The following is a 14,812-nucleotide window of genomic DNA, read 5'->3' on the forward strand; positions in this document are numbered from 1 at the left end:
CCGAAAAACTCTATCCTCTGCACTGGGACGAACGTCGACTTTTTGTCATTCACCAGTAGGCCCAGAGAGCGGCACGTGGCTTGAAGCACCACAACATCCCTTCAGACTTGAGACTTGGAGCCCCCCTTAACAAGCCAGTCATCGAGGTATGGGTAGATCTGGATACCCTGGCGCCTGAGGTAAGCCGCCGCCACCAACATGCACTTGGTAAACACCCTCGGTGCTGTCACCAGGCTGAACGGGAGGACTGTAAACTGGCAGTGGTGGGGCCGCACCATAAACCGGAGGAAGCGTCTGTGTCCTCCAAAGATTGCTATGTGGAAGTATGTGTCCTTCAAGTCAAGGGCGGCATAGCAGGCTCCTGGATCCAGGAAGGGATAACAGAAGCCAGAGAGACCATGCGGGACTTTAGCTTTTGAAGGTACTTGTTGAAGTCTGGCTGGTCCAGGATGGGCCACAGACTACCCATGGCCTTTGGGATTAAAAAGTACCAGGAATAGAACCCCTTTTTCCTGTACTTGAGAGGAACTTCCTCCACCACACCCAGCTGTAGTAACCCATTTACCTCCTCTGTGAGGAGACTCTCGTGAAAGGGGTCCCTGAAGAGGGATGGGGAAGGCAGGTGGGAGAGGGGATAGAAAGGAACTGGAGGGTATAACCTGGTCCACTGTACTGAGGACCCAGAGGTCCGAAGTTATAGTGGCCCACAACAGGAGGAAAGGGAAAAGGCAGTCGGAGAACACTAGGAAAGAGGGATCTGGAGAATAGTCTGGTAGGTTGGCCTCGGTCGCACCCTCAAAACGTCTGTTTGGCCCCCTGCTTATTACGGCTCAAGCCCAACTGGGCCGAGGGTGGAGGCGGGTGGCTCGGGCAGCGCTTGTAACCTTTGGCTCGTTTATGGGGCTGGTCCTGCTGAGGCTGGCTCCACGGCCCTGTGTCTGCTGCCTTTGGCGGTCTCTGGTGTCCAATTGGTCCTGTGATTGGCACCAGGCCCTTGGAGATGGTCGGGGCCAGTCCCAGAGTTCTTGCCAGGTGGCGCATGCCTCAGAGGGTCTGCGCCAATCTACGGGCGAGGTACACCTTGAGTTCCTCGATCGGTGCCCCAGGTGTGGGGACCGAAGAGGGCTCCACTGAGTCTACCCTCTAGTCCTGAAGCAATGGCTTCAGGCGGGCAATTGCTGGTGGGACATCCCTCTTGATGGAGATCAGTACCACTGAGGTGGGGACACACGCATAGGTGCCAGCACGGGTTTTCCCCAAGACTGGGGTACCGCGGGAGCCGGTGAGGGCGGTACCAGGATCATCAGGATGTCCTGAGCCACTTGAAGAGCTTCTGGCGTCAATGGCACCTGAAGCTGCCTGGGGCCTGCACCGCTATCCAAGCTTGTAGGCAAAGCATGGGATGGGCTGCACCGCTTGACTTAAGATGAGGACTGACTTCCCAAAGGGGGTGTTGAACTTCCCGGCACGGGTTGTGGCTCACCCCCAGCCCTCTCCTGTCCCTTACGGGGGGTAGGAGATCTTCCCCTCCCAGTCTTTAGTGGCTTGTTCCCTGGAGCTGTGGAGGGGGAGGGGTGCCAGCTCGTGGATGGCGCTGGCGGAGCATCAGTGCGGAGTCGGACTGCTGCTCCGGAACTGGAGTGAGTGACGACTCCATCAGGAGCGCTTTCAGATGGATAATGCGCTCCTTCTTGATCCTAGGTTTAAAGGACTTGCAGATATGGCACTTGTCACTTATGGGACTAATGAAAAGTTGAGAACTACTACTATGGGTAACTAAGAAACTGCTAACTATATACAACTACATTACAGATTTTCAAAGTTCACAAGAACAGAAAACGAAACACTGCTAGTCGAAGCAGCCGATGTTCCAGCACCGTCACTGGCAGCAAGAAGGAACTGAGAGTGGGGGGAGCCGGTGGCGCTCCTTATACTGTGCCATACGGGTGCCACTCCCTGGGGTGCCAGAGCCTGTCCCCTACGGATACTGCTGAGGGAAAAGTTTCCAGCACTGGTGCATGTGGCGAGTGCCCAGACCTAGTACGGAATGGACATGAGCAAGCATTCGAAGAACTTAAAATTTCTTGCTGGGTATCTCCACCTGCAATGACTCACCTGCTGCAGCCAGAATGTCGTAGCCATCTTCTCAGAAGCTATTTCCCTCCAACCTGGTTTCGCCTTATTCATGTCTGTTTTCCCTTAGGTAAATGTCCTGATCATCACTCTGGTCTCAGGTCTCTTCTTCCTTAGGAGAGTTTGATGCAGCTGCCTTTCAAACCCAATTATCAGTGCCCCTAGTCTTTCTGTTCCTCTTCAGCTACTCAGAAAGGGCATCTAGAGCAAGCTCTTCTCCCTCCTCTCCCGAGACTAAACTCTGTGTTGTACCCGCCCCATTTTCAGCCCATAACATAAGGGACCAAAGCACTGTGTGAACATACCTCTTGTAATTTCAGCATTGCCACACAAAACGTTCAAGAATCACAAATCGCCCCCCCCCCAAAATCACAAGATTTTTAAAAATAATAATAAATTTAGGGATCTTTTTATTTGCCTTCTTGTTCTGAGCCTTTACAGCACACATCTGCCAGCTGGACTTGTCACAGTCTGCAAGCTTTCCAGCACAACCAGGAAGGCTAGGAATTTGCTTTTATTTAACGAAAGCTGAGATTCTCCCATGATCACCAGATTCCGGGAGCTGGGGCTTTAAGAATGCCAAATATTGCAAGATTCACAATCAAATAGCGAGCGCTGGCAATGCTGCAACTTACAGAGTAGTCTCATCTAGCATCATTCCAAACCTGCAGACACTGGGCCAGACTGTACATGCACCACCTGGGCAGAGGTCTTATCCTTCATGGAGCTTGCCCATGCAGGGAAGCATGCCCACTGTGCCACACCTAAGGAGGGTGCAGAAGGCACTCCCTGCAGGTCAGTCAGGGGGAGGGATGACCCTATCGTCTCCCTCCCGCTTTGGGGTGGCTTGCACCCTGGTGGGAGCTAGGAGGGTGAGGTTTCTGGGATCAGAAAACTGCAGCGACTGAAGCTGTGCCTAGCTCCTGGGATGTGCCTACTGGAGAAAGGCTCCCCCCCTACACCATTTTGGGCACCTCCGCAGGGGGCAGGCACAATATGCCCCATTCTTTTGCTAAAGAGAGAATAAAATGCACATCTGCCTGTCAACATGGACACTTCCTATCCACGCACTGCAGACACTCACCCTCTCCCTTAAATCTCCCATGCATTTAAAAACCTACAGGGTCATCTTCATCACCAGAGACTGGTCAGGCGCCTTGGTGTAACGCCCTGGATACCGCGGGTGTGTGACCAGTGCTTGCTAGTTCAGTGCAGAGGTGTAATGAACGTATATTTTGTAGTGGCTGGTTAAATCCTTCATGCAATATAGGCCCCAGTGCAAAAGACAGTACCTGAGAGAAGGACTGCAGTAACATTCAGGACCATTAGGAAGCGTGTGTGGCAAAAGTGAAACAGGCTGTGGTCATTATTAACTTAGGAAGCACTGGCCATGCAACTGGATCCTTCACACAGCTATTTTCACAATCAGCCTCTCATGCACCCTCCCACCAGGGCCTAGTGAAAACGATCCCCTCTTGAGCGACTCCTCTGTGAAACAACCTAATAGAATTTTCTGCACAGCAGGTGCTTGCAGCAAGAGCCATTTAATTTCTGCACTAGCTGAAGATGAGGCAAAGGGGGCAAGTCAGATAGGAATCTCAACATACATCATGCCTGGAGCACTTGGGGTCTGACCCGTCAGCAAAGAATCTGTGCAACAGGACAGAGCAATGTTCCTGCCACATGGCATTCTATGCACCAGCCAAATATACATAGGAGCACTTACACACCATGGGGATGGGGACTTTAACAATGCATGTCATAACGGTAATTCATAACCATCATTGGGGATTTGAAATTCCACCTTAAAGAAGGCCCTAGTTACAAGAGCTAAGGAGAGAAACAATAGCCTTTCTTTCACCCAGTTACTGATCCATGAGAGGATCTTCCCTCTTATCCCATGACTGCTTAGTTTGCTTAAGGACCATTGGTGAGGGACCTTGTCAAAGGCTTTCTGAAAGTCCAATTACACTATATCCAATGGATCACCCTTTCCCACATGCTTGTTGGCCCCCTCAAATAAGTCTAATAGATTGGTGAGGCATGATTTCCTTTTACAAAAGCCACATTGACTCTTCCCCAATGTATTTTGTTTATCTATGTGTCTGATAATTCTGTACTTTAATATTGGTTTCAACCAATCTGCCTGGTTCTGAAGTTAGTGGGATCGCCTTTGGAGCACTTTTTAAAAAATAGGTGTTATATTAGCCACCCTCCAGTCATCTGGTTCAGAGGCTGATTTAAGCGACAGGTTACATATCACAGTTAGTAGTTCTGTAATTTCATATCTGAGTTTGTTCAGAACTCTCGGGTGATACCCTCTGGTCCTGGTGATTTATTACTGTTTAATTGATCCGTTAGTTCCAACACTTCCTCTATTGACACCTCAATCTGGGACAGTTCCTCAGATTTGTCACCTAAAAAGGATGGCTTGGGTGCAAGGATCTCCCGCATAGCCTCTGCAGCGAAGACCCATGTAAATTATTAATTTAGCTTCTCCGAAACAGCCTCATCTTCCTTCAGCACCTTGATCATTCAAAGGCCCCAGTCTGGCAGGTTTCCTGCTTTTGATGTACTTTAAAAAAAAAGTGCTATTCGCTATTGTGTCTTTTGTTAGTTGCTCTGCAAATTCTTTCTTGGCCTGCCTTGTTATACTTTTACACTTAACTTGCCAGAATTTATTCTCATTTCTCCTCACTAGGATTTGATTTCCAATTTTGAAAGGATGCCTTTTTGCCTCTAACCGCCTCTTTAACTCTGCTGTTTAGCCACGGTGGCATTTTTTCGGTCCTCTTACTGTTTTTTTTTTAATTGGGGTATACATTTAGTTTGAGCCTCTTTTATGGTGTTTTTAAATTTTCTCTATGCAGTTTGCAGGCATTTCACCCTTGAGACTGTTCCTTTTAATTTCTCTTTAACTAGCTTCTTCATTTGTATATAGTTCCCATTTCTGAAGTTAAATGCTACTGTGGTGGATTTCTTTGACAATTTCCCCCCCTACAAGGATGATAAATTTAATTACACCGTGGTTGCTATTACCAACCTATTCAGCTATATGCACCTCTTGGATCAGATCCTGTGTTCCACTTAGAAATATATCAAGAATTGCCTCTCCCCTTGTGGATTTCCAGGACAAGTTGCTCCAAGAAGCATTTACTTAACGTGTCTAGAAATTTTTTCTCTGCGTCCCTTCCTGATGTGACACACACACAGACAATATGAAGGTAAGTTGAAATCCCGCAATATTATTGAGTTTTCTGCCTTTGTAGCCTCCTTAATCTCCCATAGCATTTCACAATCACCATCATCATCCTGGTCAGGTGCTCGGTGGCCTATACCTACTGCTATACTCTTATTGTTCAAGCATGGATTTTCTATCCACAGAGACCACGAAGTCTTTAATAACCATTCTAATGCTCTCAGAACTTTTCATTGTGAATTTCCACAGGTTGACAGACAAGTTAAGTTTCTTTACTGCAAGCAGCTTTCCCTCCAGAAAGCGATCTCTACATTCTGTACAATTAGTGTGTTCAGAATCATCAAAAGGAATGACCAGGAGCACTTTCTAAATCTGCTCCCCAGCGAAGGCCTGGAGATTTGTGTGTGAGATATTTGTGCAACTAGAGGGTGAGAGAGGGTGGACTTGTCCAAGGGCATGTGTAGACGGATGGGTTAAAGGGGTCTGCCATGAGGGGACAAGGATGAGGGAGGGGGAAGATGAGTTGAAACTTCCTATTATGGGAGCAGGGGGTGTATGGGGAAGGATGTCAGCTTCTCCATTGACGTACAGGCACTTGTGCTCAGGTAGCAATAGAAAACAGGGCCCTGAATATGAAGAACAGCACCCAGTTGGACCCTGGGATCATTCTGAGGCATGGGAGGTGGAGATGTCTGTCAGTGCTAGAAAGCAAGAGCACCGTAAGCGGGAGATTGTGAAGGCTGAAGTCAGGCAGGGGAGCAAGGAAAAGGTATAGCAGAGGCAGGGAGGGGAGGGCAAGTGTCTGATTTGCTGATCCCATTAAAACGGAGATAGAAACCTGGTTATGAAAAAAACTATCTGGACTGTCTTTGTAAAACCCTGGTACCCACTATATGAAGACACAACAATTCCTCGTAATGTATCTTAAGGAAGGTCTCTGGGTATAGATTGCCCTTCATCAGGGTAAAAGACATGCCAGCCCTCGTAACATCTTTCGACACAAAGACCAAGCGCCGGTCAATAGAACAGGCTCCAATCGTACTGTGAAGATGCTACATTTGTTCTCCACCCAAGATATAAGCAGGCACAAAAGCTTGGGGGAAGGGGGGGGGAGAGCCATAATGAGTCTCTACACAAAAGCTACATAAATCTTTGTTTAAAAATGCCAGTCACAATGCCCTGGCTTATCTGCATTATCCAGTTCTGGGGCCCAGACCTGCAGTACCGCAGCCTTTGTAGGTCCCACTGAAGTCTGTCAGAGCTTTGCATGGGGAAAGACTCCAGAATTTTGCATCATTAGAAATAAAGAACACTGAAATAAAGAACACTGAAGACTGCACGGCTAAGATCCACTGTTACCAGTAAGAGTCACGTCTCTGCCTAATAGAGATAAAAGCTAATGTTTTATAAAGTGCTCATCTGAATTAGGAGCCATGTACCATTTTCAAAAATGACTTAGGTACTTGGGAGTCTTGTTCCATTACTTCCAATGAGACTTAGGCATCTAAGTGCCTCAATCACTTTTGAAAATGGAACTCAGGCTTCTAAATCACTTAGGCACTTCTGAAAATGTTACCCAAAATTGGGGTTAATAGCATGAAAGGAAAGTGGCGGCCTTCAACGACGGATGTTTTTGCTCTTAGAACCTCTTAGCTGTTCAATCTTTGTTCCAAGCAGCTTCATGTTTAAAATCCTACACTATGCAAAACAGCAAAATGACTATTCTGGGCAATCAAGCATAGAGAAGGGTTTTTCCAGGGCCAAGCTAAAACTGGCCCCTCTTCTAATACGATAAGTGCTGCAAGGAAACAGTTGTAGGGCGGATATGCCACAGAAACCAGCCAGAAACGGCTCTCGGCAGTGGTTTACGTATATAGTACTTACTTGTGCTTGCATTAGTTCCGATAGTATTGATCGTAGTGGGAACAGAAGAGGACGAGTAGAGGGGCAAATGGCCATTCTCACACCCCAGGTTTTTGTCCTGCCAGCTGGATGCACTGACACATATCCCAGAATCTCGAGAGTTCTGCCACCCGTTCAGCTTGTCGTCGGAGTTCTGTCTTTGGTGATAGTAATGTGTCTGTCCGTAATCCACAGAATCGGACCGACCTCTGTTTTGGTTGCCAAAACTACCCGATGTGCGATCCTCTAAGTGATTGAGCCACATGGCCAGAGCGCTCCTGTCTTCCAGTGAAGTGGCAGGATGGATCAAAGCATAGGACAAAAGCTGCCTGCTCTCTTCTATGTGTTGGTTGTGTTCAATCGAATGAGCCAGGATTTTAGGCAACAGTTTCATGTATTCCACTTTTGCTTCAATGTTTCCCGGTTTCAGTAAAGGCAGATGGGTTAACAATAGGGAGATCACTTTATCCTTGGATTCCTGTTGCCATTGGTTAATGATTCCTGTTGGAGGGGTAAAAAAAAAAAAAAAAAGAGTTGTGAAATCAGCAAAATAAATAAATAAATAAATAGATTCCTACAAGGTACATATAACATTACAAAGAGATTCCTGTGTGTGATGCCCTGTGCTATGTGGAATTCTCTTTTATGGCACATATTTAAGTAACTGTGATTTTGGGTGCCCAATTTGAAACTCCTTAAAGAGGTCTGATTTTGAGGGGGGCTCAGCACTTTTTGAAAATTAGGCTCCTTTTAAGATATCTCAAGATGGACACCCAAAATTACCAGTCATTTCTGAAAATCTTAATATAAAAACATAACGTAATATAAGAATGTCCACAGAAGGTCAGACCAAAGGTCTATCTAGTCCTGTATCCTGTCTTCTGACAGAGGTCAGTGCCAGATGCTTCAGAGAGAATGAACAAAACAGGGCAATTATCAAATTATCCGTCCCCCGTCATCCAGTTCCAGCTTCCAGCAGTTGGAGATTTAGGGACACCTAGAACATGGGGTTGCATCCCTGACCATCTTGGCTAATAGCCACTGATGGACCTATCCTCCATGAACTTAACAAATTCTTTTTTGAACCCAGTTCAAAACCCAGTTTTGGCCTTCACAATATCCCCTGGCAACAAGTTCCACAGGTTGACTGTGTGTTGTGTGAAGAAGTACTTCCTTATGTTTGTTTTAAACCTGCTGCCTATTAATGTCATTGGTGACCCCTGGGTCTTGTGTTACATCAAGGGGTAAATATCGCTTCACTTTCTCCACACCAGTCACAATTTTATAGACCTCTATCATATCCCCCCTTCGTCTCTTTTCTAAGATGAACAGTCCTAGTCATTTTAATCTCTGCTCATGTGGAGACTTTGGCTAGCAGCCCAAATTCTGCCCTCTGTTACTCTACTGACTTTAATGAGGTTGCACTGATGTAACCAATGGCAGAATTTGGCCCAACATTTGTTAACATTATATGTTATACAGAAAAGAGTTTCATGTACTAACGCACTTCAAAGACACCTTCAAAGACACAGATTAAAAATTACATTCAGTAAAAGGGAAAATGAATACTATTAATGCATGAAGTCATAGAGTCCTAGAGTTTAAGGCCAGAATGGATCACCAGATCATCTGGTCTGACCTTCTGTATACCACAGGCCACCAAAACCACCCAGCACCTACACACTAGTAGCAAAATTTGTCTCCTCTGAAAGTTATTTATAATTGCAACTGAAAACCGTGGAATGATTTCACTACAGAAGCACAATTTTTAAACACCAGCTGATTACTTCTTTGTGAAAGCAGTGGACAGTTTTGATACAGAGAGAACCTACAACATATAAAACGATGACTACTACACATGCCCAATACCTAGCCTGTGTAAACTGTCAGTGGACCTCCGCCGATCTATGTCAGCTGAAGATTTGGCCCTGTGTTTGTAAGAATGTCCACATAGCGTTGAACTAATTCTTCAGAAAAGACAGGTGTTGGTACTTTCAGTAATTTAAATATTTTTGATTGGCGTAATACAATTATCGACCTGAAGAAGAGCTCTGTGTAGTTTGAAAGCTTCTCTCCTTCACCAACAGAAGTTGGTCCAATAAAAGATACTACCTCACCCACCCTGTCTCTCAAATTCAGAAAGAGTCATTCCAAAACATACTATTAAAGGCTCGGATTCTGCTACAGAATCTATGCAAAACTGAGCCAAAATTTGTGCTCTAAACTTGTATTTCCTTGTATGAATGTTGACAGTTTCTCAGAACATAATACACACTCTTACCAGTTTCAGATTCCTGTTTAAAAGCAAACAACTGTTTTAGCACAAAACCACTAGATGGCTTTCTGGAAACATTGATCATTCCAATTCAAACTTTGTGCAGAGATATTTCCTCCCCTCACCCCAGTGTAACTCTACACTTTTTATTTCTTCGAAATCACTTCCAAATTGTCTGATTTCTCTTTGTATATCAAACTGACAAACGTGTGAACTGGATTTAGTGACAAAGCTATACTAACTCGACCAAAAAGGAAAAATGTTTAATTGGGTAACAGAACCGTGATTTGAGTACACTGCATGTGTGTATAGGCCAGAAAGGCCAGCAATTTCACTTTTGCACATCATTCCGATTGTCCCAATGGGGCTCCCATCACTCAGAGGTAGTGACTATAAGCATACAAGATAGTACCAGTACAAAAATCTGAGGATGAGGGGTGGAGAAAGGTCCATGGGGCAGGGTTGTTGATGGAGAGGGAGAAGAACAATTTCCTTTGCTTTTCCCTGTGGGAAATGATGGGAAATCTATGATGACCCACTCCTTTTCCATAATCTCTAACTGATGTGGCTTAGGAACAAACTACCCCCGAGAGCTATTTATTCCAGAATTGACGATACAGGGTTTCTTGCACCTTCCTCTGATGCAAATGGCGCTGACTGTTTTCAGGGACAGGATCCTGGACTAGGCAGGCCCCTGATCTGATGCAGTGTGGCAATTTTTATGTCCTTATTGTCATGCAATACTTTATATCCTCAAGCTGAGAGAGTGAATGTCACACGTAGAGCCCGGCGTGGATATAAAAATGTGTATCCGCATCTGACCCATGAGGTGCAGAAATGGTCTGCGGATTTGCGGGGCCCTCCCCAGCCAGACCAGCGTGCAGCCCAGCTGGGGAGCTCGGGCAGCCATGGGGAGCTGCCGTGGACCCTCCACCTGCCCATGGTGCAGGGTGAGGCTGAGAGCAGCCCCTGGCTGTGTCCCTGCCCCCCAGGCAGAGAGACTAGCTGTCTATCTGTGGGGCATTCCCAGTGGCCCACCAACTAGATACTTCCAATCGCAATAGATCATTGGCATGCTGTCTGACTGTTGCCACTCTGGTTGCTTTCCACCTACTACCCTCTTCCCAACTCAAGTCCAACTGCCGGCCTAGCTGCGCTGCCTGCCTGTCAGCTGCCCACCTCCACGCTGAATTCTGAGTATGCTCACACAAGATATCCTGGATTATGTTCCACACTCCCCTGTGGTAGTGTGCTCATAATGCAGCGGAAAGGCAGCTGCATCTAGGGCCAGGGCTAAGGTGGGCAGGGGCACCGGAGGTAAGCAACAACAGAAGGAAGGAAGCTGGAAGGCGTGTGTGGAGGAGGAGAATCCTGAGCACCTCATCTCAATTACATGTGTCTTCCTTCCGGCTCTCCCCCATTTGACATGTGCCTCCAACCTATCTGCTCCCACAACACATGCACCAACTTACAGAGCATACATCTTCCACACTCTCTCCCTAAAACACTCAGCCCCCCGCTGCACTCCACCCTCTCTCTAGAGACTGTCTGAAGCAGGACAGTGTGGTTTTCTGACCCAGGAAACAGTGCACCATGCATGCTCAAATAAACTGGGATTTCAAAGAAACGACAAAATGCCCGGCACCACTGACAAATAAAACGTACACACTGATAAGCATAAAGAAAACAAATAAGACCTTGACCAGACACAGCCCAGGGACTAGGGAAAGTACCTAGAATGTTGTCAGAAAGCCTCCCTGGTCCCATAGCACATGTACAATTCAGTGGGGAGCAGTGTAGGCCAAAGGAAACACAGTGGCACCTGCGCCCTGAGAGCCTCTCTGAGGTATGGAGAAAGGACTGATGCTGGAAAGCTCAGGCAGGAGTGGGACTGGTCTCCAAGAGATCCAGAAGTTCAATGCAACGTTCCAAAATGACTAGATGTGGCTCTGAACCTCTCTAGTCTGCAAAACAGGATCAGAAATCTTGTTTAAAAAAAAAAAAAAAAGGCTCCCTGCTCTGCAAAGGCCCAGTGAACTGCAAAATCCTTTCTGCTTCTTGGCCAGAACTAGGAAGTGCCAAATTTAGCTGAAATGGCAATCAATTAGCTCTGAAAAGGATTTGGTTCCCTCTGAGTTCAGGGCAAGAGTCAGGCCTGTTCTGTTGCCCATTACTAGCAGGGCACTGGGAACGTGATAGGCACTGGGAAGGAGGGAAGACTAGATGGGCAGGGCAGTGACTGACCAGGGAGACAGGAGAAGCTCACCAGCATGTTCATCTCCCAAGCAACGCTTCTGGTGACAAGCTCCCAGTTCCACCCAGTCCCAGCAGCAACACCAACTGGTACCAACTCCCCACAACCAGACTCACTCTCACCTCCCACAGGAGCCCCCAATTCGACTCCCTACCAGTTATCAATCATTCCCAAGTACCCATGTCCTGATCCTTCCTTCCCCTCAGCTCCTAAACCCCTCTTCCCAGTCTGTCCAAACTCCCTCCCAGAGTTCCCCATCTCCAGCCTGATAAAACAATGTTAAGAAAAGTACCTCCATTTCCTGTTTCAGAGATCTAGTCACTCTACCCAAGCAGTGTCTTACAGTCATTTGTCTCCAAACAGACACTATTCATATTACAGTATCTCTCTTTCCCTCATTATAGGGGGTATTGGTAGCCACTTGGCTATCTAACTTCCATTACAAGATTCTTACAAGATTCTTGCTACCTATCTCGCTTTAATGGCTCATGAACATCAGTAACCAAACATAAACGTTCTAAAGAGCCGGGCTCAGCCCACAGCCAGGGCTGCAGCACACGTTGTTCTGGGTATGCCTGGGAGCTCTCAAGAGCAGATGCAGCCAGGAAGGCAGAGTATGTATGTAAAAAGCTGCCACTTTAGTTTGCAAAGTCAAGCGCTCAGACGTTAGGAAATGCCACATTTATGGCTGCCTGTGCAACCTTAATTCAATCTCCGTGTATATATGCGTTATGATACATGTTAATTACATGTTCACATACTATGATTTCCACATGACCCCTGCCATGTTCAGTGCCCAGGATGGATGTACAAGGAGGCAGAATTAAGGTTACTTGGGCAGCCATTTTGTAACTTTTGAGTGCTTTTGCATCTTTAGGTAACTTTGCAACCTAAATACAATTCTTTTAACATATTTTTGTATGTAATATACCTGTATAGTAGGAGAACAACAAGGGTAGGAGAGTTGAACTGCTAAATTTTCACTGCTCAATTCCAGTACCTACCCTGCCACCATCTTCTCTCCCCAGTGGCTAGCCATCAAATACAACAGTGTCCCTCTTCCAAGACTTTATGAAAAGCAATATCATCCATGTCTGGAGACTATGAGAACATAAACCTTTGCTGACCATAAGGAATCAATTCCAAAAGGTCATCCCAAAGTGGACTGCCATGTAGTCACTCCAGCCACATGCCAGATATGTGGATTTTCTAATGCCCCCAATGAAAAAGACCAATCACAGCAGGGCTCTATACTTTTCAAAAGGTAAATGCCCACCTGGATGCATGAAAAATATCAATATACACATGGACACGCAACTGTTTGCACAGTTACTGCAAATGTGCACGAAAATCAGGCCAATGTACGTGCAAGTTTGGCGCTACATAGTGATTTGTGCTTGCAGTCCAGCAATTTGAAGATGGAGATGCAGCAACTGTGAGTGCATGGGGGCACAAGCATTCTTTTTTTCTTTTGCTTGGGAGTCTCAGGCTTCCATTTTTAAAATATCAGCCCTGTACGGAAGAAGGGAAAGAGTAGTTGATAAGCATGCACACAAAGAGATTCATCTCATTAAATGAGTCACCTGAAAGGGACCATTTCAAAATATGAGACCACCGTGAAGTGTTTTTAAAGAACCACTCAACACAAATCCTGTCATTTTCAAAACAGAATGGAAAGTTTTGCAGCAGAAAGGAGGCTATCCTCAAACTGCCATGTATGGTTTATCAGATTTCACAAAGAGGGCACACAAATATGTCATCTGGGGCATCGACAGAGAGGTAAAAACTAATGATTTGCAATTTATAAACTAGATGACATCTTATAATAAGTAACAAGGACTATAATTAAAGACGACGATGATTTTAAAAACTGCTCAAGGACTCTCGGAGTGGCAGAGAGCATGTTTAAATACAAAGTCTGGTATTATTACTGCACAATGGCAAGTCAGCGCATTTAAGGGCTCCAATCATTAGTAAATTACACTTAAATTGCTGTTTTAATTATACTCTTGCTTTCAGTTTAACAACATTTAGTATAAAAGAAGGCTCACAAGTGCATTCAGATAATTTGTTCAGGGAAGAAATGGCTAAGAATTAGATGCGCACATCCCAAAGTTATTGGCTAAATGGAATAATGGAACAATATTGCGAAATGGCAACAATATTCCAAGTGGGATGCAATCTAAGAGAAAAATTAGAAATTATGTAATTTTTTTCATTGAATTTTTAATAAACTCTAAAAAATATCCATCTTGGTAAGTAGTCCAAAACCCCTCAGGAGTGATTCCAGAACAGCCACAGCTTGTCTTTCCCTCTATTTGCATAACCCCTTCAGGCTGTGATCACTTCGTATCTTGTAAGCTAAGCAGTGCCAAGCCTGACTAGTAGCTAGATGGAAGTCCTAAGGAAAGCGCAAGTGTACCAAAGGGAGTGGAACCGGTGATATAGCAGTTAGCACGACTAAGCCTGGTCTACACTGGGATTCTAGCCCATGGTGTAGCTGCAATGGTGCAAACTACTAGGATAGACACTGTTTATGCTGGTGCACTTTACCCTAATTTCAGTCTGGTGCAGCACTGGTGTAAATTGTATCTACACTAAGGGTTTGCACTGGTGGTGAAAGTCCCAGTGTGGACATAGCTTTACTCAGTAGGGCCTGATCCTGGGAGGTTCTGAGTGTTTTCTACAAGGAGCTGGGTGCTCCCAGATCCCACAATTTTCAGTTCCTTGCAGGACTGGTATGGCTTTAGGAAGGACTGTGCTATTGTACACACCACCTTTCAGCTGAGGCATAACAAATAATGTCCAGACCACTTGTGGTCATAAAGATCCTATGGCATCGCAGAAGTAGTTTGATTAACCTCCATGGGCCAAATCCTCAACTTGTGTAAGCTGTCATAGTGACATTGAAATCAATGAAACTATAACAATTTACACCAAAGAGGATCCTGGCCCAGCCTGTCTAAATTTCTATTACAGTAGGTAACTAGCCACCTTCTCCCGACCTAATTCGCGCTGCACTATCAGTTAGATACAGCATTCTTCGCTG

General features: G+C 45.8%; 1 protein-coding gene across 11 annotated transcripts in view; it reads right to left on the minus strand.

Moving 5' to 3' along the window:
- SAMD4A (sterile alpha motif domain containing 4A) overlaps window positions 1-14,812 on the minus strand; it is a 211,533-nt gene that overhangs the window by 79,342 nt on the left and 117,379 nt on the right. For all 11 annotated transcript variants that reach the window (XR_012159608.1, XM_073350077.1, XM_073350082.1 and 8 more), the window contains exon 3: window positions 7,217-7,735. Coding sequence is in view for 10 of the 11 variants with exons in the window: in XM_073350077.1 (XP_073206178.1) it covers window positions 7,217-7,735 (519 nt within the window). In the remaining variant the exon portion in view is untranslated. The remainder of the gene's footprint in view (window positions 1-7,216; window positions 7,736-14,812) is intronic.

The sequence above is a fragment of the Lepidochelys kempii genome, chromosome 6 (genome assembly GCF_965140265.1).
Source record: "Lepidochelys kempii isolate rLepKem1 chromosome 6, rLepKem1.hap2, whole genome shotgun sequence".
Taxonomy (NCBI): Eukaryota; Metazoa; Chordata; order Testudines; family Cheloniidae; genus Lepidochelys; species Lepidochelys kempii.